Source organism: Dermochelys coriacea, chromosome 26 (assembly GCF_009764565.3).
Source record: "Dermochelys coriacea isolate rDerCor1 chromosome 26, rDerCor1.pri.v4, whole genome shotgun sequence".
NCBI lineage: Eukaryota > Metazoa > Chordata > Testudines > Dermochelyidae > Dermochelys > Dermochelys coriacea.
The window spans coordinates 14,041,126-14,058,093 of NC_050093.1; the positions used below are offsets into that span (position 1 = coordinate 14,041,126).

General features: G+C 52.4%; 1 protein-coding gene across 2 annotated transcripts in view; it reads right to left on the reverse strand.

Annotated features, from left to right (window-relative positions):
• The window catches only part of GCK (glucokinase), a 41,270-nt gene extending 25,210 nt beyond the window's left edge, over positions 1–16,060 (reverse strand). The window contains exon 1 of one of the 2 annotated variants that reach the window (XM_038384751.2): positions 15,999–16,060. Coding sequence is in view for 1 of the 2 variants with exons in the window: in XM_043502959.1 (XP_043358894.1) it covers positions 12,844–12,933 (90 nt within the window). In the remaining variant the exon portion in view is untranslated. Of the gene's footprint in view, positions 1–12,843; positions 13,799–15,998 lie in introns of those variants that run through there. The other variant, XM_043502959.1, reaches the window with a different exon arrangement.
• Positions 16,061–16,968: the final 908 nt, after the last annotated feature.

Here is a 16,968-nt window from a genome sequence, read left to right on the forward strand (position 1 = left end):
GGCCCTGGGGTAATCCCCATTTTCCTCAGCCAGCAGCTCCGCCATGGGTTCATCTGTGATTATAGGACATGGCCCCCTTTTTTCTCCCTTTCCCCAACTTTCTCCTCTTAGGTGGGCCCATGACACCATCCTCTTCTCCCCGTCCCACCTGCCCCTTCCCCTTTGGGTCTCGACTACCAGTCACTCTCCCCACTCCTCCCTGTTCTACTGTTTCACTGCTTCTTTCAAGTCACTTAGATCTAGCCTGGCTCTTCAGCTCAAGCTGTAGAGATCATCCCGCTTTGAGCTCTGGAGGTTCCCGGTGTTGGCCCACACAGTGGTCTGCCATCTATGTCTGGCTAAGACTAATAATCACCAGTACCCCAAACCTCTGCTGATGACCACTTTCCGCTCCGAGTGCCAGGTGGACCCCTCCACCCTGCCCTCTCTGATATAAACACAGAGTTGGGGATGAGGGCAGGAGGAGAAGCTGGATAGGACAAAAAGAAAAGGAGTACTTGTGGCACCTTAGAGACTAACAAATTTATTTGAGCATAAGCTTTCGTGAGCTACAGCTCACTTCATCAGATGCATTTGGTGGAAAATACAGAGGGGAGATTTATATACACACACAGAGAACATGAAACAATGGGTTTATCATACACACTGTAAGGAGAGTGATCACTTAAGATAAGCCATCACCAGCTGCGGGGGGAGGGGGGAGGAGGAAAACCTTTCATGGTGACAAGCAAGGTTGGCTATTTCCAGGAGTTAACAAGCATATCTGAGGAACAGTGGGGGGTGGGGTGGGGGGGAGAAATAACATGGGGAAATAGTTTTACTTTGTGTAATGACTCATCCATTCCAAGTCTCTATTCAAGCCTAAATTAATTGTATCCAGTTTGCAAATTAATTCCAATTCCACAGTCTCTCGCTGGAGTCTGTTTTTGAAGTTTTTTTGTTGAAGTATAGCCACTCGTAGGTCTGTAATCGAGTAACCGGAGAGATTGAAGTGTTCTCCAACTGGTTTTTGAATGTTATAATTCTTGACGTATGATTTGTGTCCATTTGTTCTTTTACAAAGAGACTGTCCAGTTTGACCAATGTACATGGCAGAGGGGCATTGCTGGCACATGATGGCATATATCACATTGGTAGATGCGCAGGTGAACGAGCCTCTGATAGTGTGGCTGATGTGATTAGGTCCTATGATGGTATCCCCTGAATAGATATGTGGAGAGAGTTGGCAACGGGCTTTGTTGCAAGGATAGGTTCCTGGGTTAGTGGTTCTGTTGTGTGGTGTGTGGTTGCTGGTGAGTATTTGCTTCAGATTGGGGGGCTGTCTGTAAGCAAGGACTGGCCTGTCTCCCAAGATCTGTGAGAGTGATGGGTCATCCTTCAGGATAGGTTGTAGATCCTTGATGATGCTTTGGAGAGGTTTTAGTTGGGGGCTGAAGGTGATGGCTAGTGGCGTTCTGTTATTTTCTTTGTTGGGCCTGTCCTGTGGTAGGTGACTTCTGGGTACTCTTCTGGCTCTGTCAATCTGTTTCTTCACTTCCCCAGATGGGTATTGTAGTTGTAGGAATGCATGATAGAGATCTTGTAGGTGTTTGTCTCTGTCTGAGGGGTTGGAGCAAATGCAGTTATATCGTAGAGCTTGGCTGTAGACAATGGATCGAGTGGTATGATCTGGATGAAAGCTAGAGGCATGTAGGTAGGAATAGCGGTCAGTAGGTTTCCGATATAGGGTGGTGTTTATGTGACCATCGCTTATTAGCACCGTAGTGTCCAGGAAGTGGATCTCTTGTGTGGACTGGTCCAGGCTGAGGTTGATGGTGGGATGGAAATTGTTGAAATCATGATGGAATTCCTCAAGGGCTTCTTTTCCATGGGTCCAGATGATGAAGATGTCATCAATGTAGCGCAAGTAGAGTAGGGGCATTAGGAGAAGAGAGCTGAGGAAGCGTTGTTCTAAGTCAGCCATAAAAATGTTGGCATACTGTGGGGCCAGGCGGGTACCCATCGCAGTGCTGCTGATTTGAAGGTATACATTGTCCCCAAATGTGAAATAGTTTTGGGTGAGGACAAAGTCACAAAGTTCAGCCACCAGGTTTGCCGTGACATTATCGGGGATACTGTTCCTGACGGCTTGTAGCCCATCTTTGTGTGGAATGTCGGTGTAGAGGGCTTCTACATCCATAGTGGCTAGGATGGTGTTTTTAGGAAGATCACCAATGGATTGTAGTTTCCTCAGGAAGTCAGTGGTGTCTCGAAGATAGCTGGGTGTGCTGGTAACATAGGGCCTAAGGAGGGAGTCTACATAGCTAGACAATGCTGCTGTCAGGGTGCCAATGCCTGAGATGATGGGGCATCCAGGATTTCCAGGTTTATGGATCTTGGGTAGCAGATAGAATACCCCAGGTCGGGGTCCTAGGGGTGTGTCTGTGCGGATTTGTTCTTGTGCTTTTTCAGGGAGTTTCTTGAGCAAATGCTGTAGTTTCTTTTGGTGGGATCAGAGGGTAATAGCTTGTAGAAAGTGGTGTTGGAGAGCTGCCTAGTAGCCTCTTGTTCATACTCCGACCTATTCATGATGACGACAGCACCTCCTTTGTCAGCCTTTTTGATTACGATGTCAGAGATGTTTCTGAGGCTGTGGATGGCATTGTGAAATAGCCTACCTTGCTTGTCACCATGAAAGGTTTTCCTCCTTTCCCCCGCCTGCTGCTGGTGATGGCTTATCTTAAGTGATCACTTTCCTTACAGTGTGTATGATAAACCCATTGTTTCATGTTCTCTGTGTGTGTATATCAATCTCCCCTCTGTATTTTCCACCAAATGCATCCGATGAAGTGAGCTGTAGCTCACGAAAGCTTATGCTCAAATAAATTTGTTAGTCTCTAAGGTGCCACAAGTACTCCTTTTCTTTTTGCGAATACAGACTAACACGGCTGCTACTCTGAAACCTGTCATTATGGATAGGACAGAAGAGGTTTGGCATTTATTTCCCCTGTGGGTTAATTTTGGCTTTTTAATTTCATGCATCTATTATGATGATAGGTCGTCGCCCCAGTCATGGTCCAGGTCCCCGTTGTGCCAGGCGCTGTACAAACATAGAGCAAAAAGATGGTCCCCGCCCCAGAGAACACACTATCTAAGGGTCAGACAAGATGCAACAGATAGATGCTGCAGACCAATGTGGGAGTACAAGGAAACAATGAGACGCTGGCCAGCCTGACAGAAGTGGTCTCAGCACCCCAGCGGCCAAATCGTTGTCAAGTTTTTGCAGGCGTTGTGACAAAGGAGAATGTTAAGGAGAGATATGAAGGAGAGTGTTTACGGGCAGCTCCTCCCAAACACAAGGGGCAGCATGGGAGAGAGCACGAACATGCTTGCTTTGCCTTCACGGCTCTGTGTCTCAGTTTCCCCATCTCTAGATGGCAAGTTGCAGTGAGCAATTTACAAGCCTTTACACCTTTCCAAAATACCAAGCCGGTTTTTTCCAGGACCTCTTTGAGGACTATAATGTGAGGCCGATTTGAGGATCCAAGCTCCCGTCACTTGAGAATTGAGTACAAAACCTCAACTGGAACACAGGGGAAACTGGTCTTTTTTCCCCCCACCCCCTGTTCACATCACTCAAAAGTGTCTGATCTGATTTTGCTCAAACTTTCCAGGAGCATTCCTTCCTCTTTGGACTGAGTCCGGGAGGTATTACTGCCAAAGCAGATTGTTGGGGTGAATTAGGAGCCACTGAAAAAGGGAGTGCAGGACAGACACCACAGCTCCACTTTAGCAACTGCAATTTATATGTCAAGCCAAAATATCTGAGACACGCTTCCTGCTGTATTGCCAGCGAAGGCCAATGCTCAGTTCATGGCAGTAGCTGAAGGTCTCACTGGCATTTAAAGTACTGTTGTATTTGGGCTGAGTCGGGGAGAAAAGAAAGCTTTTCTTCTTAAAGTAATATAATATCTTTCCCAGCCTGGGAAACAGATGGAAGCAGAGCACGATGGTGGCTATCCAGGAAGGATGTATTCAGCAAGTTTTCTTGTTGATGGTCAAAGAAATTAGCCCGAAATATTTTTCCCATTATGCCGCGAGCTGTGACTCTGCTCTGCCACAGAGGTCCTGTGTGACCTTGGGCAAGTCACTTAGTCGCTCTGCCGCTCAGCTCCCATCTGTGAAATGGGGATTACAGCCTTGACCTACCTCTCAGGGATGTGTGACAATAAATGTGCTAAAGACTGTGAGCTACTGAAATGCTCCAGTGATGGCGGCCAGGTAAATCTCTACCTAGTGAGCCTTGCTCCAAGTTGAGGAGGTGCGCAACCATTTAGGCTTTCATTTATTTCTAAGATTTCCTCTGGCCCTGTCATATAGTATGGGTGCACCACTTGCATTAATAAATTTATCCTTGCAACCCCCCCCCCCACAGGGTAGGGAAGGGTTAACGATCTTCATTCTAGAGATCGGGAAACTGAGGCACAGAGCACTGAAGGTCAAACTGACGTCTCCGGGAGCTGGAAGTGCTTAACAACAATCAGACCCCTGTAAATGATGGAGCCGCTGGTCCAAGAGGGCAGGAAGAGTACCTGCATCGCCTAGGCTCCAGGCTAGTGCCCTCGCTAAAACACCATCTGTGCTCTTGCTGCTGTGATGTGGAATCAACGTGCAGGTTGCCTCGTTATTTAATGAGATGCATAAAAAGCAATAAGCTGCATCCAATGCCCTGGGTCCATTTCCATAATGGCTGTCTCACAGAAGCATAAGATGCACAAGACACAAGGGGGCACCCTACAGTTACAAGGGTATTTCCAACATAGGACTGACAACCCTGACCCCTCAACCCTGACCTCCCCTCCTCCCCTTAACCACCAACACTGACTCCCCCTTTCAACCTCACACCCCAACAGACCCCTCTTCCAACGCCCACATCCCGACCAACCCAAAAGAGCAAATTCATAACATCTAAAACCAAAACAGAGTTTTGACTCTGAAAAGGAGGAGTGCCAGAGACACCACGGGACTTCGCTACGGCTACTGATTTCATGTGGAGGGTGCCCAGATACCAGGGTGACGGGCAGAAGGAGAAAGCCATCAAATAAGATAATCTTTCCTTCCTGTCCAAAAATACCTACCCCAGCAGATCATTATGAAAGCCCATCCACACGGGGCATCTCAGTCTGACCTCAGCAAAATCCCCTGCACGTGCCCAGGGAAGAGATGGGCTTGGCCTTGTAACTTCTGTAATTGAACTCACATGTTACATGCACCATTGCAATTAGCTGTGAGACCAAATGGCCCAGTGTTCATCGTGACCTGTCCAGGTCAGACTCGCCGGTTGCCATATTGGAGGCCCGTTTGGAAACGTGGCACTTAAAAGAATTAAGTTCCTGGTGTGTGTTCAGAGCTTGGGGCCACGTCCTGGCTGTGACCTCCAGGACCGCAAAACGTGACTGATTTAAAGGATGAGAAGAGCCCTCAAACAAGAGCAAAGCGGGCACAAACGCTGTCTTTCTGGTTGTGTTTTACCCCCGCTTTGCACTGGGCTGAGCTAATCTGAGCCCCTTTCCCTGTCTATATTCCCATTCTCGTGCTGCCCTGGGTGGAATTCTCCGGCCTGCGATGATATATAGGAGCTTGATGACCTACCAATCCCTTCCACCCTTAAATTCAGTGCGTCTGTGACTCTATGAACTTCCCCATCCTTTGGATCCCCTGCAAACAACCTACGGCTGGTGCGATGCTGCCTGAGGAGTTCTCTCTGGTACCCACAACTCACTGGTGTTGAGTGCAAGGATACAAAACTCGGACACGTTTTTTTCTAGATTTGTGCAAGACTAACAGTCAGGGGAGCGCTCACACAGCTGCCAGCTAAGCCCTGCAGAGCTAATGCTTTCTGGTTTGCTGCGGCCAGGAAAGCAAGCCCATTGCCGGTGTCTAGACGGAGCTCTGCAGTAACCACAGCGACAAGCTGTTTGGCCAGGTCTTCCCCATTCAATTAGGAGCGTACGCGCCTTTGGCATGTTGTGAATGGCATGAAAGGGCGTTGCTGAGCTGGGATGCGGAGAGGCCAAGCCCCTAAGCGGTGGCAGCTAGAATGTGAAGCCATGGATGGAGAATCCACCACCACCCTGGGTAATTGTTCCAATGTTTAAACTTACAAATGGGGAAACTGAGGCACAGAGTGAGCAATGACTCGCCCAGTGTCACCCAGGCAACTAGTAGCAGAGGCGGGATTTGAACCTAGGGCTCTGAAGTCCCATTCTGATACCCCAACCACTAAGCCATGCTGCTTCCCACCCGGTGCAGCAGCCAGCAAAGCTGGCCAGGCACATGGATGGGCACAGGAAACCCCGCACCCATATCGCGAGCACTCCGAGTTTGGGGAGTGTCATCCCAGCCCCTCCGGTTGAGAAGCACGCAGAGCAGTGCCCCTCAGGGATTCTCCATCTCCCCTGCCCGCCTTGGGCCTTCCGCACAGCTGCTGCTCTCCAAGGGTCCAAACAAAGGGGAAAGGCATGAAGCCCCCAGGGTCATTCCCAGCCACAGTGCAAGACCCCAGGAGCACTCACTGCTAGGGAGGCACCTGCCAATTTCAGACCCTGCCAACCATGGGCAGGACTGAGCCTGCCCTTGGCTGATGCCAGTCTTGGACTCTCAGCTGCCCTTGGCTGCAGCGCCCGTGGCAAGCCAGGCACTTGCCCCCCAGAACTCACTCCTGCTCATCTCAAGCCCTGAGCCCAGGTCCCCAACAGCCACCATCCAAGCTATCCCTGCCCACCACAGGGACTGACACCAGGCCCCCAGGGTCCTCCACCCAGGCACCGCCACTCAGCAACTGCCGGCTCAAGTGCCCTAGTTTCTCTTCGTCTGAGGTCGATGCCAGCTGGGATCTTTGGTTCCTGAGGCGTTGCCAGGAGCACCCCGCACTGCTCTGCCACAGACAGCATGCTGGGGAAAGCAGGAGAATGATTAACCCAGCACCCACTGCACCATCTCTGAGACCCTTGCTGGGAGTCCCCAGGGCTCAAAGGGGCTCTGAAAATGACCAAGCAGGGCTGCGTGCCTGAGACGAGGGGAGCGAGGAGGAGTCCCCGGGAGATGCTCTGGAACTGCTCCCTACGAAGCCAGTCAGGACTCTGGGGAAGTCTCTTTTCTGTGAGCAGACTGTATGCAGGACACACAGCTTCCACCTTCCTGGGTCTGACCTCAGAGCATTCGGCATCCTCTGCCCCTCCGTGCGCTTCCCACAGCCAGTCCGCCAGGGCGGGCTCCTGGGGAAGCCAGAGGATCCTGCACCCCAACTTCACAGTCAGACGTGACTCTCAGCCAGCCAGTAAAACAGAAGGTTTATTAGACGACAGGAACATGGTCTAACACAGAGCTTGTAGGTGCAGAGAACAGGACCCCTCAGCCGGATCCATTTTGGGGGGCAGTGAGCCAGACAACCACGTCTGCACTTCACTCCATGTCCCCAGCCAGCCCCAAACTGAAACTCTCTCCAGCCCCTCCTCCTCTGGGCTTTGTCCATTTCCGGGGCCAGGAGGTCACCTGATTTCTTTGTTCTCCAACCCACTTGCAGGGGGGAAGGTCCAGGCCATCAGTTGCCAGGAAACAGGGTGTCGGCCATTCTCTGTGTCCAGACCCCTGCATATACCTGCCCTCTAGGGCTCTGCAACAATCATACACTCTTATCCCACCACCTAGATACTTAAGAACTGCATAGGGGAAACTGAGGCACCCCCACAATATTCAGAGGAAACATTAAGAACAGTCCCGCTTCGTCACAGGTCTTTCACCTGAGGACCACCGAGGCCTTTCCAGACATCACTCAGCACAGCAGCGTTGTGACCAACGGAGAATTAATGCACCCCCATTTGACAGGGGAGGGGCAACAGAGAAGTTAAACACACTAACCATGGGCCAGCAGCAAAGTTAGGAAGAAAGGCTGGGAGTCCTGACTCCCAAGCTGGCAGTAGAACCCACTCCCTTGCTCTGCTGCTACCTGTTTGGGCATATCCCTCCCCCTCCATGCCTCAGTTTCCCGATCTGTAAAATGGGGGTGATGCGACCGACCTCCTTTATAAAGAGCTTTGTGATCTGCTGCTGCAAAGCAGCATGACCAGAGCTAGGCATGACTCCCACCCAGCATGGTCTGACAGGCAGGGAACAGCCCACCAAGTGCCTGCTTGTCCACACTACCTCGAACAGAAAATCACGCAGCATAAGGGAGATGGTGGAGGTTCCTGTGGGCAGGATTCTGAGCTTACCAGGTGCAAGGCGTCCTCCTGACTCAGTTTCATCTTTGACACTGCTCCGGTCCTTCTGCCCCCAAGAGATCGGCTGGGTCTGCTTTGCTCTGAGGACAGGAAGGAATCCTCTTGCTCTCCGCAGGCACCAAAGGTGTCTTTAGATGCCTGCTGTGAAGCTGAACAGCCTGGCTGAGCCCGTGTCTCTTGGTGCTGCACCGCTGCTGAAGTTCAAGGCTGAGGGCTGCAGATAGCACCGACAGCTTCTTCCAACCCAAAGAGACTAAAGACTCCGGAGCTGTTGAAATACACCCAGCTCAGTGTCCTGGGACTTGGGAGGTGGGGGTCGGCCCAAAGCCCGTCACCAGATCACTGACATACGTTCTGCTGCCAGGACTCTTGGCAGAGTTTCTGTAGCGCTCAATCTCTTGCGGGCCCTGTTTCAGACACAGGACTGACTCTGGCGCTGTTAGTGATTCTGAACCGTTCCTGGTTCCGGCCCTTTTTCAGGATACAAATCAGACTGTGGAAACCTGGCCCTGTGCCCCTCCAAAGTAAAATGATTAAAGGAAAGTCTCTGGGATGAAGCACCCCAAATGTGGGCTTGAGAGGGGATTTGGGAAGCAACAATGGGAGGCAATGAGGCCTAGTGGACAGAGCAATGGACTGGAACCCAGGAGACCTGGTTCTATTCCCAGCTCTGCTACTGGCCTGCTGGGTGACCTTGACCACGTCACCACTCTCCTTGTGCCTCAGTCTCCCCATCTGTAAAGCGGGGATGATGATATTGACCTGCTTTGTAAAGGGCTTTGACATCTACTGATGTAAAGTGGTTGATCAGAGCAAGGTGGGATAGTTATTGGCAGCTGGGCAGCCTGCTCCCCGTACTGCCACCTCTATTAGCATCGCCCACTTCGCTGAGCACATGAGACTCAGAAAGGGAAAGGTCACTGGAGGGCACAGCCCTGCCTAGTTCCCCCAGGGCAACAGCTTTTCCATCTCCACTTGCTGTGATGGAACTTGTGTTCAGCTCAGCAGCGAGCCAAGCCCTGGGATACTGGGTCTCCTGAGCTAACAGTACACCTTTCTGTCTTGACTTCTGAGCGCCCTTTAATAGAACTTTCTGGATAGAACCTCCTGGAGGAAAGCGTAAGGAACTGGGGTGCAGGCAGTCTGGCCTAGCAGTCACAGCTGGGCTGGTGGTGTCCACACATTAAGGTTAGCCTCAGGACTGTAGTACATAGGCTGGGGTCAGAGGAAGGGCTAGTGCCAGGTTCAATAAGCAAGAGTCAGGGTCAGAGACCAAAAGAGATGGTGTGCTCGGGAGTCGCAGCTAGCCAGACATCAGTGGAGCTGCCCAGACAACTTCAGGCACTAGGCACTGCAGACCTAGGTTCCAGTCCCATGGATCTTGAAGAGAGGGGGTCCAAAGGAAAAGGACAAAACGAGGAAGCTCCACCATGGCCAAGCAGTTGCTAGACAGCTGCCAGCTGATCTCTCTGATGCAACGTGTAAGGAAGGAGGGAGGGTCCCTTGTCTCCGTTCACATGTAGCTTGGAAGGCTCTAAGGGCAGGGGTCTCCCAAGTTTTTGGATCGCACACCCCCACAGTGCTGCCGAAGCAAGAAGAGCAGAAGACCTACCGCAGACGTGCCACAAAAGAAAGAAGGGGGGAAGACCTGCCGCAGGCGTGCAGAGCTGCCGCGGAAGAAAAAAACGGCGGAATGTCATCCGGCGGCGCTCCTCCTGCCACGCACCCCCTGGGATCCTCGTGCGCACCCGCTGGGGTGCGCACACCCCACTTTGGAGACCACTTCTCTAGGGTACCAATAGAGCTCTGAGGCAAAGAGAGGCATCATGGAGTTTAAGGCCAGATGGGAGCACTAGGTCATCTGGTCTGACCTCCTGCATATCACAGGCCACCAGCAGCAGAAAGGAGAGAGACTACTCCATGCCACAGGCAGAGAAAAGGAGGGACTGAGATGCACCAGTGCTCCAGGCCCATGCAGGAGCAGGAAACTGATTAAATGAGATACACCTTGGCAAGTGACCTGCACCCAGATGCTACAGAGGCTGGCAAAAAACCCACAAGCTCACTCCCAATCTGACCCGAGGGGGGATTCCTTCTTGACCCCACACATGGCAATCAGGGAGACCCCTGGGCAAGTGAGCAAGAACCAGGCAGCTGAGAGAAAACACTGGGTACCACCCCCAAGCCCTGGCCCACCCTGTCCGGCATCCCCATCTCCAGCTGTGGCCATCCCTGAGCTCAGTCTCGGCTGTCGTTGGCAACCCCGTAATTCTCCTTCATACATGTATCACATGTCAGCTCCCAATGTGCTGCTTTTCTTCTTTTTCATCGTTTCCTAGAGTTTAAGGCCAGAAGGGACCATGAGATGATGTAGGCTGACTCCCTGCCTAGCACAGGCATTACCGGTCACCCAAATACCCCTGTGCTGGGCTCAATTCCTTCACTTAGACCAAAACATTTCAGTCCTCAGGAGATCAAACTGTTGGGGGCTACAGGCAGGGAACAGGAGAGACCAAGGTGCCACCAATGCCTGAGGCCCCTGCCATGGCAGAGACCAACCCATACCCCGGCCAGCAGGGGGCACGGCACAAGTGGCATGGACCACTCATTTCTCAGCCAGCAGGGGGCGCTGCAAGGGATGGAAATTTGGGAGAGCCCAGCTCCCTGCATAGGCCAGCACACGGCGAACGCAGACTATGAGCCAAGCCACGAATCCCCCCGGCTCTGGGCCCTGTGTAGCTGGGATCTCCCTGCACTAGGTGCCTGCTGCCGCAGAGTTAATATTTCACAGATCACATGATGGGTGATTGCTGGGGCTCCATGGGCCCTGCCCACTCCATGCACTGCCATTGACTCCCCCAACTGCAGGGAGACAGGATGTTGCAATCCCTGAGATGGGCACACTGCTTCCCCAAACAACATCGCAGCTTGGGGGCGAGGGGACACAGACTCCTGTCTCCTTCCTTCTTGCTCCCCCACGCAGGGAGATCTCTAAGCACACAAGGGGGATGCACATGGTGTGTGTGTGGGGGGGTGTAGTTATTTGCTCTAGTTCTCAGGCTCTAACTAGGTCACATGGTAGAAGGACGCTGTAGATGTCAATGGCATGAGGTCAGTGGGCCAAGGACGCAGTGAGCCCTGTGAGACACTTCTCCTTCCTGCTACCCAGAGAAGTTAGACTCTATGGCAGCCCCGGATTGGGTGGAAATCCAAGCTGTTTGTTAAGCCTGGAGTAATCGCAGACAGGCTGGTTATAATGGGCTCCAGCGGACAGGCGGGGTGGGAGACGAGCCATTACTGGGGCTTGGAACAGGGCTGGACGGTAGACAGCCAAGCTGAGAAGCAGGCAAACAGCCCAATCGGTGATCCGAACCATAAGCCTTCCCGACAGAGCTGTGCATCGCTTCCCCGGGACTAAACATCCTGGGCACAGAACCCCCCGACCTGCAGAACCACCAAGTCCCCTCTTATATAGGACACACCTTGGAGGAGCTGTGATCTTGCCAGATCTTGTAGATTAAAAGGAACCGAGACTGCTTGCACAGGACCTGAGCCTACAGTGACTGTTGTGTGTGGGGACCCATGGGGGCGCTCTCTCTTCTGAGTCAGTGCTGGCTCCAATCAGGTGCTAAGGGGCACTGTAATACCGGGAGCAGTGTGGGGAGGTTCAGTAGGGGGCGCTCTCCCCCCTGAGTCAGCACTGCCCCCAAGGTGCCAGTGCAGTGCTGAGGGAGGGGCTCCCCTCTGTGTCAGTGACGGCCCCCATACAGTGCCATCCTTTGGATAATGAGGTACTACCGAGATGTGGATTATTAACCCCTTAATGCCAGTATAACACTTCAGTGACATGCCAACAATCCAGCTGCTGGAACCCTTCTCCTGTCCCCAAATGTCTAGACCCCTCCCTCTGCTCATCCTCTCCACATCACTTCCTTTTCCCCCAGCACAAAATAACCATTTTGGCAGCTTTAGCAGATCCACGTTCTGAGATGAGCCCAGAACCCAGTTCCACCACATCATCCACCATTTGCCAAGCGCGTCCCTCTTCCGCGCTCTTGGCACGGGGACGGCACCGAACACACCGGCTTTCAGGTGAAGCAGAACACTGACGGCCAAGCTATGCGATCCTGGGTGCAATCTCATCACAACACAGCAGCATGCACAGCTAAGACCTGCCGTCTGTTTGGACACCCCACAAAGAGTTGCTTCACCAGCGAAGCTGGAAATTAAAACTTGAACGTTCAAAGGCGCCTTCTGAGTTTGGATGCCTCAGATTTTGGGTGGCCAAAATTGACCCGGGAACTAACTGGGTCTCCAGAAATTGAGACATCCTTGAAAAATTGTGTTTCAACTTCCCTGTTAGCAGGATTTGGAGTCGAGTGGAACAAGGGATGATGGATGGGCACTAAATGAAGCTGAGGTTCCCAGAAAGGGCTGCCTTTTGCAGAGGTGCACCGAAGGAGTCCAGCACTGGCTTAGGATGGGGCCTACTGATTAATCAGCTGTTAATCCACTATCCACCCAGGCAGCACCTTCATCGTCCCATAAAGCTAAGAGAAAGAGCCAGAACTAGAAATGTTACCTTCTCCTTCTTGGAGCTGTCCATCCTGGTTCTGCGATCCAGCATTGGGGCAGCTGTCCGCAAGGGGTGGGCTGCTGGCAAATCTGTCATGCACCGAGTCAAAACACACACCACCACTTGTTTCCTTGCCCCGGAAATATTCCACCTCTTGCCCCTGAAGCAGCTGGTCCTGGGCTGAGAAGACAGGTCCCCCCTGCTGCGCTTGTGAATCCTCCACTTTCCCCGCTGGTTTATTTCAGTTGTAGGTTGATTGTTTAGTTTCCTCTTTTCTAGCACGCAAAATCAAAACCAAAGCAATTCTGCTTCTGTTTCTCCTTCTTTCCCTGGACTTTGTCTTGCCCCAGCCCCCAGGAACTCAGCCTCCTTCTGGTTTGGGGGTTCACTTGGTGGGATGGGGTGAAGGGACGTCCGTCACATCGGGATCCATTTTGTCACCCTGCATCTTGTCGGAAGAGAAGCAACGAGTCCCTTCCTGGCGACTGAAGGTCTCCTCCTCTCCTCGGGGTAATGGAGCATGGGGGATCAGCTTCACTCACCCACCTGCCCGCTTCCTCCAGTCACTTCCCAAACTACCAGGAAGTTTATTTACTTTTTCTGCTGCTGACACCCTCCCATTTTTGCCCTCAATGGGGTCCCACGTTGCATCCTGAGATCTTGAGATTAACTTTGCATTACTGGGGCAACCAGGGAAATCCTGCTGCTGTCCTGCTTCACCGAGCCCCCTCCCCACCTGGCCGTTAGGGCTGTCATGCAGAAGGCCACTGCCATGGTGATCAGTCTTCCTTCAAATTGTCATAACAACCGCTTTATCTCCTTGTTACTGAGGTAACCTCTCCACTGCAAGACTTAGCAACCTGTTCTGCTCCCATGGTGACCATGTTGGGTCAGAGAAACCCACATCCAAGTGACAAAGGTTAACAAAGAGCAGGAAGGTGCTTAGATGAGAAGTCTGAGCAAAGGCAAGGGTAAACGGGAAGCATCTGCTGTGGCAGGAATGAAACAAGGGTCCAACTCTGCATTGCTCCCCTTTCAGAGGCCAATGAGATCTGGAATAGGCAAGGAGCCGCTTGGCCCAGCGATCCTGCTAAGGCACAGTCCTGGGATCACAAATGAAGCCCAGACAGTTATTTCATTCTTGAAGTGAGCACAGCCAGCGCGAAAAGGAAAACAAGGCAGTTGCCCCCAAAAGCTTCCAGTCTAATTCAGACAGAGCCACTGATGTAACAAACCAGGTTACAGAGCACACCAGTAGGGCAGCAGATCTCTTAGGAGGCTCTGAAGAACATGTGGTGGCATCTCCGCCACTTGAAGACTTTAAATTAAGACTAGATGTAGATATAATGCAGCTCTTATAGAAGCTCGGGGCTTGATGCAGAAATTTTTGGGTAGGGTTTTCTGTTCTGTGGAGGAGGGTAAACAGCAAACAAGGCTCACCCTTGAGTATGGTGGTGCTATCACTCCACTATAATATTGACTTGAAATCAAGATGGGTAGATCTGTATTGCTCCTAGTGTGGATGCAGTTATCCCAGCACATCTGTGCGTACCCTGATATCAAGGTGATGACCCTGGTATAAAGGACCTTACTCACGTATAGTGGGGCTCATACTGGTATAGGGTGTCTACCCTGGTATAGTGGGGCCCAACCCAAGTATATTGGGGCTCACCTCAGTATAGTGAGGCCTACCCCGATATATTGAGGCAGACTCTGGTATATCAGTGCTCACCCCAGTGTTAGGGTTGCCAGGCACCCGGTCGAAAAGGGACCCTGGCAGCTCCAGTCAGCACAGCTGACCGGGCCGCTAAATGTCCAGTTTGCCGCAGCAGCTGGCTCTGCGCGGCTCCCAGAAGTGGCCGGCATGTTCCGCCAGCTCCTGGGCAGAGGGGCAGCCAGGGTCTCCATGCACTTCCCCTGTCTACAGGCACCGCTCCCGCAGCTCAGGGCCTCAACTGTGCCTGGGAGCTGGCAGGACATGTCAGCCTCTTCCGCGAGCTGCCTGAGGTAAGTGCCACCCAGAACCGCACCCCCTCCCACACCGCAACCCCATTCCCCAGCCCGGAGCCCCCCCCACATCCAAACTCCCTCCCAGAGCCTGCACCCCAACCCCCGCTCCAGCCCTGAGCCCCCTCCCACATTCTGAACTCCTCAGCCCCAGCCCAGAGCCCCATCCTGCACTCCAAACTCCTTATCCCGGGCCCCACCCCAGAGCCCGCACCCACAGCCATAGCCCTCACCCCCCTGCACCCCAACCCTCTGCTCCAGCTCAGAGCCCCCTCCTACACCCTGAACCCCTCCTTTATGGCCCCATCCTGAAGCCCACACCCCCTTCCACATTCCAACCCCCTGCCCCAACCTGGAGCCCTCTCCCACACTCCAAATCCCTTGGCCCCACCCCCCCAGCCTGGAGTCCCCTCCTGCACCCCAAACCCCTCATCCCCAGCCCCACCCCAGAGCCTGCATCCCCAACCGGAGCCCTCTCGCTCCTGCACCCCAACCCTCTGCCCCAGCCTGGTGAAAATTAGCAAATCAGCAACGGTGGGGGACAGTGAGCAACAGAGGGAGGGGCCTCAGGGCAAGGGTCAGAAAATTGGCAACCCTACTCAGTATGTTGAGGTTGATCCCTGTCTGGTGCGCCCACCCCAGTATATTGGAGCTGACCCTGATATGTTGCAGTCAATCCTTGCATAGTGGCACCCAGCCCAGTATATTGGGGATGACCTGGTGTATTAGTGCTCACCCCCGTCTAGTGGGGTTCACCCTGGTATATTAATACTGACCCTGGTATAGCAGGGCCCATTCTGATATATTGGTGCTGACCCTAGTATAGTGGGGCCCATAAAATCCTAGGACTGGAAGGGACCTCAAGAGATCGTCTAGTCCAGTCCCCAGAACTCGTGGCAGAACTAAGTATTCTCCAGACCATCCATGACAGGTGTTTGTCTAACCTGCTCTTAAAAATCCCCAATGATGGAGATTCCACAACCTCTCTGGGCAATTTATTCCAGGGATTAACTACCCTGACAGTTAGGAAGTTTTTCCTAAAGTCCAAGCTAAACCGCCCTTGCTGCAATTTCAGCCCATTGCCTCTTGTCCTGTCCTCAGAGGCTAAGGAGAACAATTTTTCTCCCTTCTCCTTGTAACAACCTTTTATGTACCTGAAAACTGTTATGTCGCCTCTCAGTCTTCTCTTCTCCAGACTAAACAAACCCATTTTTTTCAGTCTTCCCTCAGAGGTCATGTTTTCTAGACCTTTCATCATTTTTGTTGCTCTTCTCTGGACTTTCTCCAATTTGTCCCCATCTTTCCTGGAATGTGGCACCCAGAACTGGACACAGTGCTCCAACTGACGCCTAATTAGGACAGAGTAGAGAGGAAGAATTACTTCTTGTGCCTTGCTTACAACACTCCTGCTAATACATCCCGAAATGATGTTTGCTTTTTTTGCAACAGTGTTACACAGTTGACTCATATTTAGCTTGTGATCCATAACCCCCAGATCCCTTTCCGCAGTATTCCTTCCTAGGCAGTCATTTCTTATTTTGTATGTGTGCAACTGATTGTTCCTTCCTAAGTGGAGTAGTTTGCACTTGTCCTTATTGAATTTCATCCTATTTACTTCAGATCATTTCTCCAGTTTGTCCAGATCATTTTGAATTTTAATCCTATCCTCTAAAGCACTTGCAACCCCTCCCAACTTGATAAGTGTACTCTCTATGCCAGCATTACTCAAACTGGGGACCTGGACCACTGGGGGTCCACGAGGGTACTCCAGGGGGTCCACCAGTGCTGCTGATAAACTCCTCCCCGAACTCCTTCCCCTCCCTCCCACTGCCTCCTGCACATGGTGGAACAGCTGTTTAGCAGCATGCAGGAGGCGCTGGGAAGGAGGTGGAGGAGCAGGGGTGGGACACGCTTGGGGGAAGGGATGGAAAGAGGCGGGGAAGAGGTGAAGCATGGGTGGGAAGAGATGGGGCAGGGTGAGACCTTGGGGGATGGGGTGGAGTGGGGGCAGGGCCTGGGGCTGAGCAGGGGGCTTGGGGGTCCTCAGGTTGCTAAAGTTTGAGAACTGCAGCTCTATGGGGAGGCGGGGCCTCGGGGAAGGAGTGGGGCAGGAGGGTGGGGCCT